This window comes from Physcomitrium patens, chromosome 26 (genome assembly GCF_059467195.1).
Source record: "Physcomitrium patens ecotype Gransden chromosome 26, ASM5946719v1, whole genome shotgun sequence".
NCBI lineage: Eukaryota > Viridiplantae > Streptophyta > Bryopsida > Funariales > Funariaceae > Physcomitrium > Physcomitrium patens.
Genome location: NC_143435.1, coordinates 9,411,603 through 9,427,143, shown reverse-complemented (window position 1 = coordinate 9,427,143; position 15,541 = coordinate 9,411,603). Strand labels below are relative to the sequence as shown.

Sequence of the window (15,541 nt, the reverse complement as noted above, 5' to 3'; positions counted from 1 at the left end):
TTTAGTCAAGTTAAACCTATGGATATTTTACAAAGTATTGATATAGTAATTACGGAGATTACCTACAAAATTGATTATATTATTTTCTGATTGCGAAGCTCTATATTGTCATACCCAATTTTATTGAGGCAACCGTGGTTGTATCAAGCTAAAGCTCGAAATGACTGGAACCATGGTACATTGACAATTGGAAAAGATAATGATAAAATTGTGCTTCAAATATACCCTGTCCAATATCACGGAGAAACTCAAGTTACCAGTTTAGAATTCACATCGGATTGTGAAGATGAATCTACAGAAGAAAAAATTGGTACACTTGACCCAATTTATGCTGATACTAGGCAAATTGTCAAGCACACTAGAATGAAATACCAATGCAGGGGATCGGGAGAGTACTTAGTTCTTCCAGATGTTATTGACGATTCTCATCATATGATTGTATACTGGATGAATAGACAGGATATTAATCATGTTACTCCTATGGAACTAAAGTTGGAAAGTTCTAATGTGTCAAATTTTATGAAAGATTCTGGAATTCAGCAGAACATTATTTCAGAGACACTTGAAATTCCACAATGTCAACCAATTAATTTAGGTACATATGAGGCTTCCCAAATCATTTAGATTTATGACTGTATAAAATGCAACGAGAAAGAAATTTGAGTGGATTATTTTTTAATGCATAAAACTACTTTTGCATGGTCATATGCGGATTTGAAAGGAATTCCAACTGAAGTTTGTGAGCATCAAATTATATTGGAGAAGAACGCTACACTAGTATGCCAAAGATAACATCGACTTAATCTAAAATACTCACTTATGGTAAAAGAAGAACTAGATAAACTCTTGGAGGTTGGATTTATCTATCCAGTTCCTTTCAGTGAATAGATTTCACCAATTGTTATGGTACCAAAAAAGAATGGAAAAGTTTATATCTCTCGAGATTTCCACAAATTAAATATGCCTACCAAGAAGGATTATTTTCCTTTACTATTCACGGATAGTATATTGGATGCTGTTGCTGCACATGAATGTTATTCATTTTTTGATGGATTCTCTGGAAATAATCAAGTTAAAATTACAAAAGAAGATCAGTTAAAAACTACTTTTACTACGGATTGGGGGACCTTTGCCTATAAGGTTATGCCATTTGGACTTTGTAATACTCCAGCTATATTTCAGAGGATAATGATGCAAGCATTTAAAAATTATCTACGAATTTCAATGGAAATATTTCTAGATGATTTCTGTACATTTAGTATGAGACCTAGGTATTTAGAATGTCTAGGTCAATGTTTGTATCAATGTGCCAAATATGGAATTTCTTTAAATTCAAAAAAATATCAATTTGGTGTGCCTTCTGGTAAACTATTGGGTCATATAGTTTCGATGGCAGGCATTGCTACAGATCTGGATAAAATAAAGATTATAGTAGAATTAAAGCAACCAGACAGTGTTATGGGTATTTGAGCATTTGTTAGCCATGTCAGTTATTATCGGCAATTTATCTATCTATTTGCAGTTATATGCCTTCCCTTAACAAATCTCTTGAAGAAACCACCAACCAATGGAACTAGTCCATTTTGGACAAAGGAATGTACAATTGCATTCGAAACATTGAAACAAAAATTGGTTTCAGCACCAATATTGGTGGCACCTTGTTGGACAAAACCATTCTAAGTTTATGTGGATGCATGTAATGTCGCGATTGGTTCTGTGCTAAGCCAAAAAGATGACCGAGGTTTTGATCATCCTATTTATTATGTAAGTTTTCAATTAGTAGCAACTGAAAGAAATCATACAACAACCGAAAGAGAAGCATTACGGATGATTTATTCCGTACAAAAGTTTTAACATTATCTTCTTGGTTATAAATTTGTTTTCCATGCCGACCATGATGCTTTAAAATATATGATTAATAAGCCTCAATTGAGTGGTCGTATTGCACGATGGATTTTACTATTGCAGGAATTTGACTTTACTATTCAGATAAGACCAAAAAAATCACATTCCAATGCGGACCATTTATCTCAGTTATCCAATATATTGAGTAATGAACCTATTAACGATGCACTACCCAATGTGGAACTGTTTGCGGTAGATGTAATTACTCCGGAGTATAGTGAAATAATTCAATACTTGACATTTCAAATATTCCTACTTAATTTTAATAAAAAGCTTAAATGACGCTTAATATTAAAATGTGCATATTATACGATGATTGGTGAAGCTTTATATAAATAAGGCAAGGATGGAGTTTTGCGACGCTGTATTTATCAGACTGAAGGATGTACTATATTAGAAGGTTGCCACTTGGACAGTTGTGGTGGACATTTTGCGGGGGACATCATGGCTCATAAAGCTTTATAGGTTAGTTATTGGTGGCCAACAATGTTTGCATATGCCCACCAATTTATCCGTCATTGTATCCCATGTCAGAGAATGGGTTGACCTATTGGAACTTCAGCAATGCCATTGATACCAATTCTGGCTGAAGCGCCTTTTGAAAAATAGGGAATTGATTTTGTGGGACCAATTGCACCAGCCTCGAGAAATGGACAAAAATGGTATATACTAGTAGCAACGGATTACGTAACAAAATGGGCTGAAGCCGTAGCTACGAAAATCGATAGTGTAAGAACAATAGCAACCTTTTTATATGAAAATATTATTACACAATTTGGTTGTCCATGAGAATTGATTAGTGATCGAAGAATTCATTTTATAAATAGTACAATCAAAGCACTCACGGCTAAATACGAGATAAAACATCGGAAGATTACACTGTCTCACCTTAGAGCCAATGGACAAACGAAAAAGACTAATGGAATTTTATGTAAAATCTTAACAAAAACAATTTCAGGAGCGGGAACAGATTGGGATACTAAGTTGTTCACAGCTTCATGGATATACTGTACTGCATATAAAGTTACTACCAATGCTACTTCTTTTCAATTGATTTATGGCCAAGAAGCAATATTACCTATTGAATTGGAAGTCCAAAGTTTACGAATTGCTATAGATAATAGATTGGGAGATTATGATTCATTACAGTATTGTTTAGAAGAATTGGAAAAATTAGATGAAACTAGAGCCAATGCATTAATGATAATGGAAAGTACACAAAAATGAAGAAAGACTTATTATGATAGTAAGCTTAGACCAAAGGCTTTTATGCCAAATGATTTGATACTTCTTTATGATAGTCAATTTAAAAATTTTCTAAGAAAATTTCAAGTTCGATGGCATGGGCAATATCAAGTTATTGATGGATTTTCAAATGATTCAATATAATTGGAAGATTTTATGGGTTCTAAATTTACAACACGGATCAATGGCAATCAACTTAAACTTTACTATACATAAACCGAGGACGGATTTTCTATTACAAAAGGGAGAGTCGACCCAATTGATTGGACCATAGTAAGAAGTAAGAGGGGGGCTCTTGACAAGCATCATGTTTTCTTTTGTGGTTAAGGAGAAGATGGCAAACATAGTGTTAAGAAAGCAAGGATGGAGACCGATTGGAAGGAATGGTAAGAACGACTGCAACTAGAGGTTGCGATGTTGCAGACTAAACTAGCCGCATTAGCAAAGGAGTCCAATAATTTAGTGCAAATCAATATGTCTGTTTCAGTGACAACACCTTCGGAGATACTTTTGAAACCGACAGAAGAATGACAAAAGATGTTGGAGGAGTGCGACAACCAAATTGCCGACCTGAGTCTCAAGTACGGGAATTGAGTTTGTTGAATGAAGATCTGACAGCACGTTTGGATGGAGAACCATCGAATACTAAGGCAAATGATGAAGATGTAAAGAGAAGAAGGTCACCAATTCAAAGGGTGGTAAGGCAATGCCATTGACTGAAGAAGCCAATGCTGCAACGTCTTTATAAGTTGACGCTAAATAATATTTGCGAAGATGCTGCATAATTAAGAGTGGGGCTATGTAGAATAGGTAAATAAACTTTGTGGCAAGTTACTGGTTGATTATTGATAATCTTGAGAATTAGAGTGATGGTTAGGCAGTTTAGTTGGTAATAGTAGGTTGTTAGTGGAATAAATGGTTAAGAATTCAAAGGGTCATAACCTTTGGAATCTGCTAGCCGACAATCTATCTTTTGGTAGGATAAAGAGGTTGAGGAAAGGGAGATCGGGGCTAGATTGTGATAGTCGTAAGCCAAGGCAAGCTTGGTGCTACTTCTTTTTGTTTCTTTGTTGTTGACGAGTAATGGATAGTTTCTAAATACTGAGAAGTTAGTCTGGAGTGCGAGACTGTGATAGTCGTAAGCCGAGATATTGAATTCTGTGTGATGAATTGAGAAACTGAATACAATAGGTAAGCTGGAGATTAATATTTGAATATATATAAACTACAAAGAAAGTAAATTGGAGATGAACAGATAAGAATATTGAATTATTGTTGAATTGATAGTCGTAGAATGGATTATGGATTGAATTAAAACAGAAGTAGTAAGCCTTGGTGTTTTATAGTTTGATAATTGATTTCAGATAGCTAGAGTACAGTCAATTGTGACACTAACAGGTCCAATTCATATAACCAGTCTTTCCTTGTGTTCGAATCCACCTCTATTAGTTCAATTGCTTTGGTATATTGAAGCTTGAACACAACAAGAACAACAATTATCTATTTTATTTTTAAAAAAATTATAGTTAGAATTTAAGATTAATTTATAAATAATTGATTTAATTTTAAATTTTAAATTAGATACTACAAAAATATATTTTAGAAATATTTTTTGATTTTTTAATATATAAGATTATATTTCTATCATAATTTTTAATATTTTAATTAATAAACATAATAAATAAATTCTTACTAATTTTTATGGTTTTAATTAATTACACATGATATTAATTATGGTAGTAAATAAACTTATCATATTTTATATACACATTCTCTTATTTATTTTTGTATTTATATCATAGAATTCTTATTTTTACCTATTTTTTCTTTATCAAAACTATGGTATACTAAAAAAGTAAGAAATAAAAATATTACTATTTAGAAATATAACATGTAAATTTTTAATTATTTCATTAATTTTTAGACAAAGAAGTAATTTATATTTATAAAGAAAAATTAAAAACTGATCTTATACATTATTTATTTTTCTAACTAGTACAGATTTAATTTGATAATTAAAAAATAATAATAATAATAATAATATATTCAATTCAAATGAAACAATCTAAAATAAAATAAAATAAAATCAAGAGATAATCTTATTAGAAAATAAAGTAATAGAATGGATATGTTAAATATAAAAAGACTAAAATACATCTATTATATTAAACTAATGAAAATATTTATTTTGCATCTATACTTATTAGCTAACAAAAAGACAATAGAGAATTATTTTACAAACCACACAACTTTTAATTTAGGTATCTAAATTGTAGGGAAAATCTATAGTAACTTTGTAGATATAATAAAACTTAAAAGGAGAAGTTATTGTAGCTAAATGGAGATTCTAAAGAAATATATATATATATGTATATATATATATATATATATATATATATATATATATTATCAAAACAATTTCTTTGAAGTTTCTTGATAAAAAAATTTCTAAAATAATTCTTAAGTTGAAATTTAATCGTATAAATAAATATTATTAACAAAAATCCTATCATGTGAATTTATTGTAATTTAATACATACATTTATACACATTATAAATTTTTATAATTGAATAAAAAATATAATTAGTGCAGTACCTAACTAAATTCAAAGTATAACTATACTACATTGCAACTCATAATAAAATTTTGTTTATTTCAATTACATTAACTTCATTTTAAAGGTATTTCAAAATTGAACATTTTGTCAACAATTAATCTCCACTCTTGCAAACAAATACACACAAACAATAAATAAATAAATAAACACATTACTTTTCATGCAATTTCCAATTTGTTTCTGATTCCAAATGACATGTGTGAGTTCAAATAATTTCTTTAAAAACCATAATTTTTTTCAAATATTAAAAATTTGATATTTTTATTTACTACCTTATATGTTTTGAATAAATTTATTTAATGTTTTTACATACTACCTAATAAATTTAAAGTCACCTTGAAAAACTTTCACATAACTAATCTATGCAAATTACTTAAGTTCGATTGTAGACTTAATACCTTCAAAACAAATGAGATCTTCTTATTTAAATATTAATTTGATGTAATGCACAACATTTGGTTGTTCCAACATCCAATGCAATTCACAACCTTGCACAAGAAAACCCAATTAAATGTGCCAATATATTTGTGTGAACGTAGAATATTTTAACATCTGAGAAAACAAAAAATTAAATAAATTCATCTTGTCTAAAAACAAAAAAAAAAAACTTTAACAACAGTACATAACAAGGACAAACTTCTCCACTCACACGTAAACATAAAACTATAAACATTTAACTGCTGAGAATAAACTCACTACCAAGTAACACCATTCACAGCCCTAAACAGAAAAAAAAAAAAAAAAAAAAAAAAATACCTCATAAAACTCAAAACATAAATATGGACACTACATGGTGCACGCTTTTAAAAACATACCATAAATACTTCAAGATTTAAATACTTCACAAATACCCTAAAAATTTCATACTATTGACATTACATAGCAATATTATTTGATAAATTTTGGAATGCGTAGAGGGGTATTTAGAAAACATAGATTTGATAAATTTCAAAGAAGTTGAAGACTTCGACAGATAGATTAATGCGTGATAATGAGCGGACAAAAGGATAGAATGGAGGTGTGGTAGGAGTGGTCATAGGGTCCCCCGAATCTGGACCCCATTGGAGGCCCGTGGTCGCCTTATCCACATCCAATTGGCCGCGCGCCCGGTGATCCAAGCCTGCGAGCCCCGCGACGCACCTCTTCATGTGCCCCGGCTCTCCTGCAGCTCTCGCACATACACATACATCGCATTCGTCTCTCACACCCAGCTTGAGATTCCGCTTGAGCCCCAGATTTGGTAGCAATCTGGTGTGGTGCGATGGCAGCCATGGCAGCAGCGAAGGCTGAGTTCCTGGGCCAATCCGTGGTGGCCAGCAAGAGCGAGGTGGTGAGTGAGAGGAAGGGTGCTCTGCGCGTGGTGTCGCTGCTCGGGAAGGCGAAGAAGGCTGCCGCGCCGGCGAAGAAGGCCGCGGGGAAGGCCGCGGGCGCCGTGAAGAAAGCGAGCGTGAAGGTGAATGTCCCCAGCAATGAGGAGCTGGCCAAGTGGTACGGTAAGTAATTTCAGACGAAGAGGAGAGTGGCGGTGTTGAGACGTGAGGGAGTGTGCGGGGGAGGGGGGAGTCGGACAGCGGGAGTTTGGGTGTGAGGTGCATTTTGGGGTAATTGGTTGTGGCCCCAATCTGGACGATTTTTCGAGTGCAGCGCGTAATGAGTGATGGGTATGGTAGTGGGGCATGATGCAGAGGGTTAGGATACGGGATTGTTGGTGTGGCATTGCGGGATTGCTAGGTGATGCAAGTGGCAGTGTATGATACACCGGTGTTGGGGTAATGCAGGTCCGGATAGGAGGATCTACCTGCCCGAGGGCCTTTTGGCGAAGGACGAGATCCCCGAGTACCTGACCGGAGAGGTCCCCGGAGAGTAAGTGGCCCCGACTGTGAGCATCTGTGGTAGCATGGCGTTGTGGGTTGGAGGCGCATTGCGTGGAGGTGGAGGGGTGGTAGGAGGCGAGTGAGTGAGATTTGAGGACGAGACTGACAATGCGGCGATGATGTTGTTTTGCAGCTATGGGTACGACCCTTTCGGTTTGTCGAAGAAGCCCGAGGACTTCGACAGGTGAGGAGTGAGCGAAGTTGTTGGTGAGGATGAGAGTTGAAGCTTGCGTGGTGGTGGGGCGGCACGGATGTGTAGTGTTCTGATGGGGAGGTGGGTGCAGGTACCAAGCGTACGAGTTGATCCACGCGAGGTGGGCCATGTTGGGTGCCGCTGGGTTCGTTCTTCCCGAGGCATTCAACAAGTTCGGCGCTGTGTGCGGGCCCGAGGCAGTGTGGTGGAAGGTGAGGCAGGGGTCCGGAGGGCGTGGTTTAGCACGGAGAAGATTTTGTATGGTAGAGCGTAGTGATTCATTTTGGTATTCGGGAATGAATGCAGTCTTGATGCGGGTGCGGATGAGTGCATGTGGTGCGCCCGGTGGCGAACGAGAATGTCTGACGAGTTGGTGTGGTTGTCAGACCGGAGCTTTGCTGCTGGAGGGTGACTCCATCAAGTACTTCGGAGCCACCGTCCCCCTCAATCTGGCAGCGGCCGTGATCGCCGAGGTGATTCTGGTAGGAGGCGCCGAGTACTACAGGTCGACCAACAAGTCTCCTTTGGGATCGGTATGTGACGGAACATCGCATGTGTGGGTTGGTGCTGTGAAGGTGGGATAAATTGATGTGAGTGTGGAGCTGTGGCTGTATGGCACGAATTGCGGTGGAGACTAGCGGAGTAGAATGTGAGGATTGAAGAGAGGAGAGGTTGTACATGTGCAGGACTTGGACCGACTCCACCCAGGAGGCGCGTTCGACCCATTGGGACTGGCGAAGGACCCCGACCAGTTCGCGTTGTTGAAGGTGAAGGAGATCAAGAACGGAAGGCTGGCAATGTTCTCGATGCTGGGATTCTTCGTCCAGGCATACGTGACCGGAGAGGGACCAGTGGAGAACTTGTCCGCTCACTTGAGCGACCCATTCGGGAACAACTTGTTGACAGTTATCCAGGGAACCGCAGAGCGCGCTCCAAGCCTGTAACTAGATCAGCCGACAACTTCCCTGTTTCGATTATCGAACAATGGGTATATATGGGTGAAACCATTGGATATTGATATCTGTGCCCGAATTTTCGTCCTTGTATTTACGTGAAGGGCTTTTTGCAACGTATGTGTACCTCAGTTCACCAAATGAGCATAGTAGAGCTCTCAGTTTAAACGCTCCTTAGCTACATATACTTTCATTTTTCTTTAAGTAACATGAAGGTTCCTGCATTCTATACAAGAATTACAGTCGTCCGTACATTCCCGTGAAATTAAATTGGGTGACACTGAGTATATGTTTTTATGCTATTTTTGGCACATGCTGAAATGGCGTGGAATAGGCACAGCTGTGCGAATATAATACCATACCAGAAGCTGTCGATAATCTTCTTTTAGGGAAGCCCATTATCCAAATACTCGTAAAAAACTACGTCACAGACAGTTTCCGGTCTTTTCTGTGAATTGTCCCCTTCTATATACACCTATTTTGGTGACACCACCATTTCTCCTCTTTCTGCAGTAACATATATCGCTGTCGAAAATAGTTCGGAATGCGAAAACTTCGTAGACGAGAACTGGCTAACATCAATCTGTGAACGATCTTTACATACAACAATGTTAGATTTGGTACACGAAATGAAAATAAGACATTATAATCCTGAAGTTGTTCGACATCTGAAGTTAAAAGATGCAACTGACGCAACAAAACTTTGTATATTGATTATATCCAAAACTTGTTCTCTTACTTACATTTAGTAAAGAAATATTTATGAATTCCTTCACATTCAAACTAATTCACAAATTGAGATTTAACACTATTTTGATATTTGGTGAAGGCTATAAAATACAGATCTTGGTTACTCATCTACTCACAAAGAAATAAGCACTGATTGTACATTATTAAATTTTTCTCCTACTTCATGATAAACTAAAGAATAGAGGATTTTTAGGAAATGAAAAAAATCCTAAAATGCCAGAAGTGCAATTGCTTTTTTTTTTTTTTTTTTTTTTTTTTTTCTGTTTTGTTTCTTTTTTAAACCTCAACTCTAGAGAATAGATATAAGTACTATCTTAATAAAAATACATTCTATATAGAAAAGAAAGGAAAATTATCGGATGCAATGGAGGGTTTTTTTATTGGTTAATAGATAGAGCTAGAAGCTATTAAAGGATATATGGGTAGATAAGAAATAGGAAACATTCAGCTTGTAGAATCCTTCCATGCTCACTATCATTAATAGCTTGTTGTTTTTAATTTGTCAACAAGAGGAAAGACCAATATTTCATGAATTAACAAGTATTGCAAATAAATAAAGTTTAATAGTCAATAGTGATAATGATTTAAACATTCTACTAAATTACAATAATGAGATATTTATATCCTAAATAGAATGTAAATTAGATGCATTCTCTTAATAACTAATAATAAAAGAATACATGGAAAGGAAAAGAAATCATAAGATCCAACAAAGGCATCACATATTATTCTATAATAGACAATGATAACAAATTTGTGGACACAATTCACAAAGTAGGTCAAAATAGATAAATTTTATTGTTTTAAACTATATTTTGCAATCTTTGATATTTCTTAGCTTCATTTCAGTACAAACCAAAATACTAGTTGTGGGTAATCCTAAGTTATATATAGCTCAACCATTGTTTGAGCTAATAATGTCAAACTCAGCAGTCTAAATGCAACATTTTGGCAACAAGAGAAAAAATAAAATAAAATAAAAAATAATGTTTGGCTACTTTAGATAAATTTTGTAGATATTAAATCTTACTGAAGTACTTAAGAAGAGAGAGAAAGAGTGAGAGGAGAGAAGAGAGGAGAAAGAAGAAAAATTCATGAATTACTTCTTTATATGATACAAAAGACCCCAATTTTACTATGTGCAACCATGTGGAAACAATATGGTGTATAAACTACAATGTAACATTATTCTTATTAAAGAACTAATTTTTTTTATTATCATGGTGGAATATATAAATAATATAATATTTTTTAGCCTTAGATTTAAAAAGATACAATCACCTCAAAAACTAATTATATGCAAACTAAAATAAAAGAAAAAATATTAAAAAGAAGAAAGTAAAGAACAATATACTATACCTAATAATTCTAAATAGAACAATTGTTTTAAAGCAAATTACCATATGTCAATTGCATGCGTAGAAAAATACCACCATTAAGCATTAGAGCCTTGTGACTTATATGTGGGTGGTGTATTTACCAACTACATCTTGTTAAATTTATACTAAAATTTTGTAGAGCTCCAAGTTATAGTTGAGATGAATATTTGCTACATTGTACTATAAGACAAAACAAATATTTAGCATCACAAAAAAAAATATTTAGAGCAATTAATGATTTGAATAACTTATCAATCTTTGTAAACAATACTTGTACTTAATTAAACCGAATTCTACATACCAATTAAGTGAATACATTTATTTATTTTTAATTATATATTAACGTGAATATTAAAAGGCATTATTGTGATTTTTGAATGATTTGAGAATACAAACTTTGAAGGTAGAGAGCTCAAGATCTTTATAAAATTCTATAATAAGATACAGGTCTTTATATACTAAAAGTATCTCAAAGTTGATTGTCAATGATTAAGCAACAATGAAGATGATTTGTTATAACTTCTTTTTTTAAAAAAAATTCTAAAGATTTTTAGAGATTGGTAATGTTTCACAAACTGTGTTTAAGATGGTTTAAATTAATGTCACAAAACACATATATTCTGAATTCACCAAACTATAAATTTTGTAGAAACTAGAGTAAGTGTCGAATATACTATCATTAAAAAAAAGCCATAGCCTCAACATGAATAGGAAAGGAATGTTTTAAAACATTTTTTAACAATATTGGGATAGAATACCCTGGAATGATTATTTAATCTTTAGAAATAATTATATCTAGAATAATATATTAAGAAAACAAAAAAAAATCTTTTTTGAAGAAATAAAAAAGAACAATTTAATAAATTGGTAATTAATTTTATATTTGAAAATTTATCAAGCCAAACAATAATCTTCATTTTCATTTAAGACTACTATGATTTTTTAAAACTTTTTTTAGAAAATAATAAAAATATCAATATAAAAAATAAAATTTTCATGGCTATACTAAACCAATTTGCATTAAAGACTATTTAATAGCTTAGTCTAAATTTAAAAAAATCTTAAACAAAGATATATATATATATATATATATATATATATACATATTCATAAGAAATTATTTTTCAGTAAAAAAAGATTAACAATTGTAACCTACTCTCTTTTAGTTTTGAATCTCATAATTTATAAGTAATCTTTAATTTTTTCAACTAACCAAGACAAAGTTTACTTTTACTATGTTAAATTATTTTGTAATACAACATATGTGCATGATTTCAATCAAAATTACAAATCCTTTTAGTTATCAATTGCAAGTTGTTATAGATTTTTAATTTTCATAATAATTGATGACCATATTAATAATTTATAGAAAATTCTAAATATAGATATATGTATATATATACACACTTAAGCATAATTTATTTTTCAACATTAATGTTTAAGACAAATTTAAACTAATTTAAGCAATTTTCACATGGATGGAGATAAAAACATACATGTAATATACGAATATTATGTTTTAATTCAAATAAATTTACGAGTAAAAATAAATAATTATTTCTTCATGATATTCATTGGTTGTAAAGCTTCATTAGAAGATCATGTTTACTTCAATACTTATCAGCAGTTAAAATGTATTTCTTTTTGTGTACTTAATTTGTTGCTTTCTCTACTAACAGCATCAAAAAAATCGATGCATCCACAATCTTTCATAAAATGTAATCCATATGACAAGAAAAAGAATCAAAGGTTTGCTCTTCGTTTAACCATACGATTCAAATTTTCCGTTTTGCGAAATACTCTACAAATTGTTACCTCCACAAATTGCTTAAGGTTTGAATGATTAATCTGCCAATATTTGTGATACTGTTGCATTTTCTTCTCTTAAGTTGCAACTGGAGATGTAGAAAATTGTGAAACTACTTTTCAGTGCACACCAGGCTGCTGTAGTTGTAAAACAACTATTTTTCATTATCGACGATAATATTCGGTTCTGGGTGTGATGAGGATGCAATAAATAACACTTTTTCGTTTTCAAGTTGAATGTAAGATATTTGCTGCTTTATATTGTAGGCACAGGCAGACGTGAGAATTGAGTTTGGTATTTAAGTATAATTGAACAATTTACCAGTTGAGATGAAGTAGCACTCCAATTCAAGGGATAAATTGGGAAATTTTTATTTTCAGAATTTAGTTGAAGGTATCAGACCTCATTAGTTTCTTTGATGATCACATAAAGAAGCAATTCGTTGTTGAACTCGACCCTTACTAAACTTAATTATCACACCGATATTAATATGTTGATACCCGCAACAGATCCGATAATCAATTTTCTAAACCATTTGAAAAAAAAAACAGCCTCTTTGGCGAAAGATGAACGTTGGAAAGAAGATCATTAAGGAATACTACATTAATTCAAAAGAGAATACACACTTGCATACCTACAGTGCTCAAGGCAGACACCTTAAACTTCATACAAAGGGACTGACTGTCACTCTTACTGCAATAGTTGAAACTCCCAAACTACATGATGTCGGCTGATCTAGTTACAGGCTTGGAGCGCGCTCTGCGGTTCCCTGGATAACTGTCAACAAGTTGTTCCCGAATGGGTCGCTCAAGTGAGCGGACAAGTTCTCCACTGGTCCCTCTCCGGTCACGTATGCCTGGACGAAGAATCCCAGCATCGAGAACATTGCCAGCCTTCCGTTCTTGATCTCCTTCACCTTCAACAACGCGAACTGGTCGGGGTCCTTCGCCAGTCCCAATGGGTCGAACGCGCCTCCTGGGTGGAGTCGGTCCAAGTCCTGCACATGTACAACCTCTCCTCTCTTCAATCCTCACATTCTACTCCGCTAGTCTCCACCGCAATTCGTGCCATACAGCCACAGCTCCACACTCACATCAATTTATCCCACCTTCACAGCACCAACCCACACATGCGATGTTCCGTCACATACCGATCCCAAAGGAGACTTGTTGGTCGACCTGTAGTACTCGGCGCCTCCTACCAGAATCACCTCGGCGATCACGGCCGCTGCCAGATTGAGGGGGACGGTGGCTCCGAAGTACTTGATGGAGTCACCCTCCAGCAGCAAAGCTCCGGTCTGACAACCACACCAACTCGTCAGACATTCTCGTTCGCCACCGGGCGCACCACATGCACTCATCCGCACCCGCATCAAGACTGCATTCATTCCCGAATACCAAAATGAATCACTACGCTCTACCATACAAAATCTTCTCCGTGCTAAACCACGCCCTCCGGACCCCTGCCTCACCTTCCACCACACTGCCTCGGGCCCGCACACAGCGCCGAACTTGTTGAATGCCTCGGGAAGAACGAACCCAGCGGCACCCAACATGGCCCACCTCGCGTGGATCAACTCGTACGCTTGGTACCTGCACCCACCTCCCCATCAGAACACTACACATCCGTGCCGCCCCACCACCACGCAAGCTTCAACTCTCATCCTCACCAACAACTTCGCTCACTCCTCACCTGTCGAAGTCCTCGGGCTTCTTCGACAAACCGAAAGGGTCGTACCCATAGCTGCAAAACAACATCATCGCCGCATTGTCAGTCTCGTCCTCAAATCTCACTCACTCGCCTCCTACCACCCCTCCACCTCCACGCAATGCGCCTCCAACCCACAACGCCATGCTACCACAGATGCTCACAGTCGGGGCCACTTACTCTCCGGGGACCTCTCCGGTCAGGTACTCGGGGATCTCGTCCTTCGCCAAAAGGCCCTCGGGCAGGTAGATCCTCCTATCCGGACCTGCATTACCCCAACACCGGTGTATCATACACTGCCACTTGCATCACCTAGCAATCCCGCAATGCCACACCAACAATCCCGTATCCTAACCCTCTGCATCATGCCCCACTACCATACCCATCACTCATTACGCGCTGCACTCGAAAAATCGTCCAGATTGGGGCCACAACCAATTACCCCAAAATGCACCTCACACCCAAACTCCCGCTGTCCGACTCCCCCCTCCCCCGCACACTCCCTCACGTCTCAACACCGCCACTCTCCTCTTCGTCTGAAATTACTTACCGTACCACTTGGCCAGCTCCTCATTGCTGGGGACATTCACCTTCACGCTCGCTTTCTTCACGGCGCCCGCGGCCTTCCCCGCGGCCTTCTTCGCCGGCGCGGCAGCCTTCTTCGCCTTCCCGAGCAGCGACACCACGCGCAGAGCACCCTTCCTCTCACTCACCACCTCGCTCTTGCTGGCCACCACGGATTGGCCCAGGAACTCAGCCTTCGCTGCTGCCATGGCTGCCATCGCACCACACCAGATTGCTACCAAATCTGGGGCTCAAGCGGAATCTCAAGCTGGGTGTGAGAGACGAATGCGATGTATGTGTATGTGCGAGAGCTGCAGGAGAGCCGGGGCACATGAAGAGGTGCGTCGCGGGGCTCGCAGGCTTGGATCACCGGGCGCGCGGCCAATTGGATGTGGATAAGGCGACCACGGGCCTCCAATGGGGCCGAGATCGCTCCACCCCTCCCCGCCCCCGGTCTAGATTTTGTGATTCTGGCTTAAGGTCGAGAGTTCCAATTGAACTAGAACCCCACTTTACAGGGAAGTGCGAGTTCAATTAAAGTTTACA

General features: G+C 36.5%; 2 protein-coding genes across 2 annotated transcripts; one reads left to right on the top strand and one right to left on the bottom strand.

The window, feature by feature from the left end:
- Positions 1 to 6,956: 6,956 nt before the first annotated feature.
- Positions 6,957 to 9,025, top strand: LOC112278009 (chlorophyll a-b binding protein CP26, chloroplastic). The gene is made up of 6 exons (XM_024510965.2): positions 6,957 to 7,261; positions 7,547 to 7,631; positions 7,776 to 7,826; positions 7,927 to 8,047; positions 8,222 to 8,368; positions 8,522 to 9,025. Exons 1-6 carry the CDS (start codon positions 7,030 to 7,032, stop codon positions 8,777 to 8,779), a joined length of 894 nt encoding a protein of 297 aa, XP_024366733.1. The 5' UTR covers positions 6,957 to 7,029; the 3' UTR covers positions 8,780 to 9,025.
- A 4,268-nt stretch (positions 9,026 to 13,293) lies between these two features.
- Positions 13,294 to 15,285, bottom strand: LOC112277955 (chlorophyll a-b binding protein CP26, chloroplastic). Its single transcript, XM_024510855.3, has 6 exons — positions 14,982 to 15,285; positions 14,612 to 14,696; positions 14,417 to 14,467; positions 14,196 to 14,316; positions 13,875 to 14,021; positions 13,294 to 13,721 (listed from the first exon to the last, which is right to left on the bottom strand). The coding sequence occupies exons 1-6, from the start codon at positions 15,211 to 15,213 to the stop codon at positions 13,464 to 13,466; spliced, it is 894 nt and encodes a 297-aa protein (XP_024366623.1). The 5' UTR covers positions 15,214 to 15,285; the 3' UTR covers positions 13,294 to 13,463.
- Positions 15,286 to 15,541: the final 256 nt, after the last annotated feature.

Excerpts from the sequence above, each read along its gene's own strand:
- LOC112277955 (XM_024510855.3), bottom strand. The coding sequence starts at position 15,213 with ATGGCAGCCATGGCAGCAGCGAAGGCTGAGTTCCTGGGCCAATCCGTG. Across the intron at positions 14,697-14,981 it reads GGAGCTGGCCAAGTGGTACG|GTCCGGATAGGAGGATCTAC; the intron begins GTAAGTAATTTC and ends GGGGTAATGCAG. Across the intron at positions 14,468-14,611 it reads ACCGGAGAGGTCCCCGGAGA|CTATGGGTACGACCCTTTCG; the intron begins GTAAGTGGCCCC and ends GTTGTTTTGCAG.
- LOC112278009 (XM_024510965.2), top strand. The coding sequence starts at position 7,030 with ATGGCAGCCATGGCAGCAGCGAAGGCTGAGTTCCTGGGCCAATCCGTG. Across the intron at positions 7,262-7,546 it reads GGAGCTGGCCAAGTGGTACG|GTCCGGATAGGAGGATCTAC; the intron begins GTAAGTAATTTC and ends GGGGTAATGCAG. Across the intron at positions 7,632-7,775 it reads ACCGGAGAGGTCCCCGGAGA|CTATGGGTACGACCCTTTCG; the intron begins GTAAGTGGCCCC and ends GTTGTTTTGCAG.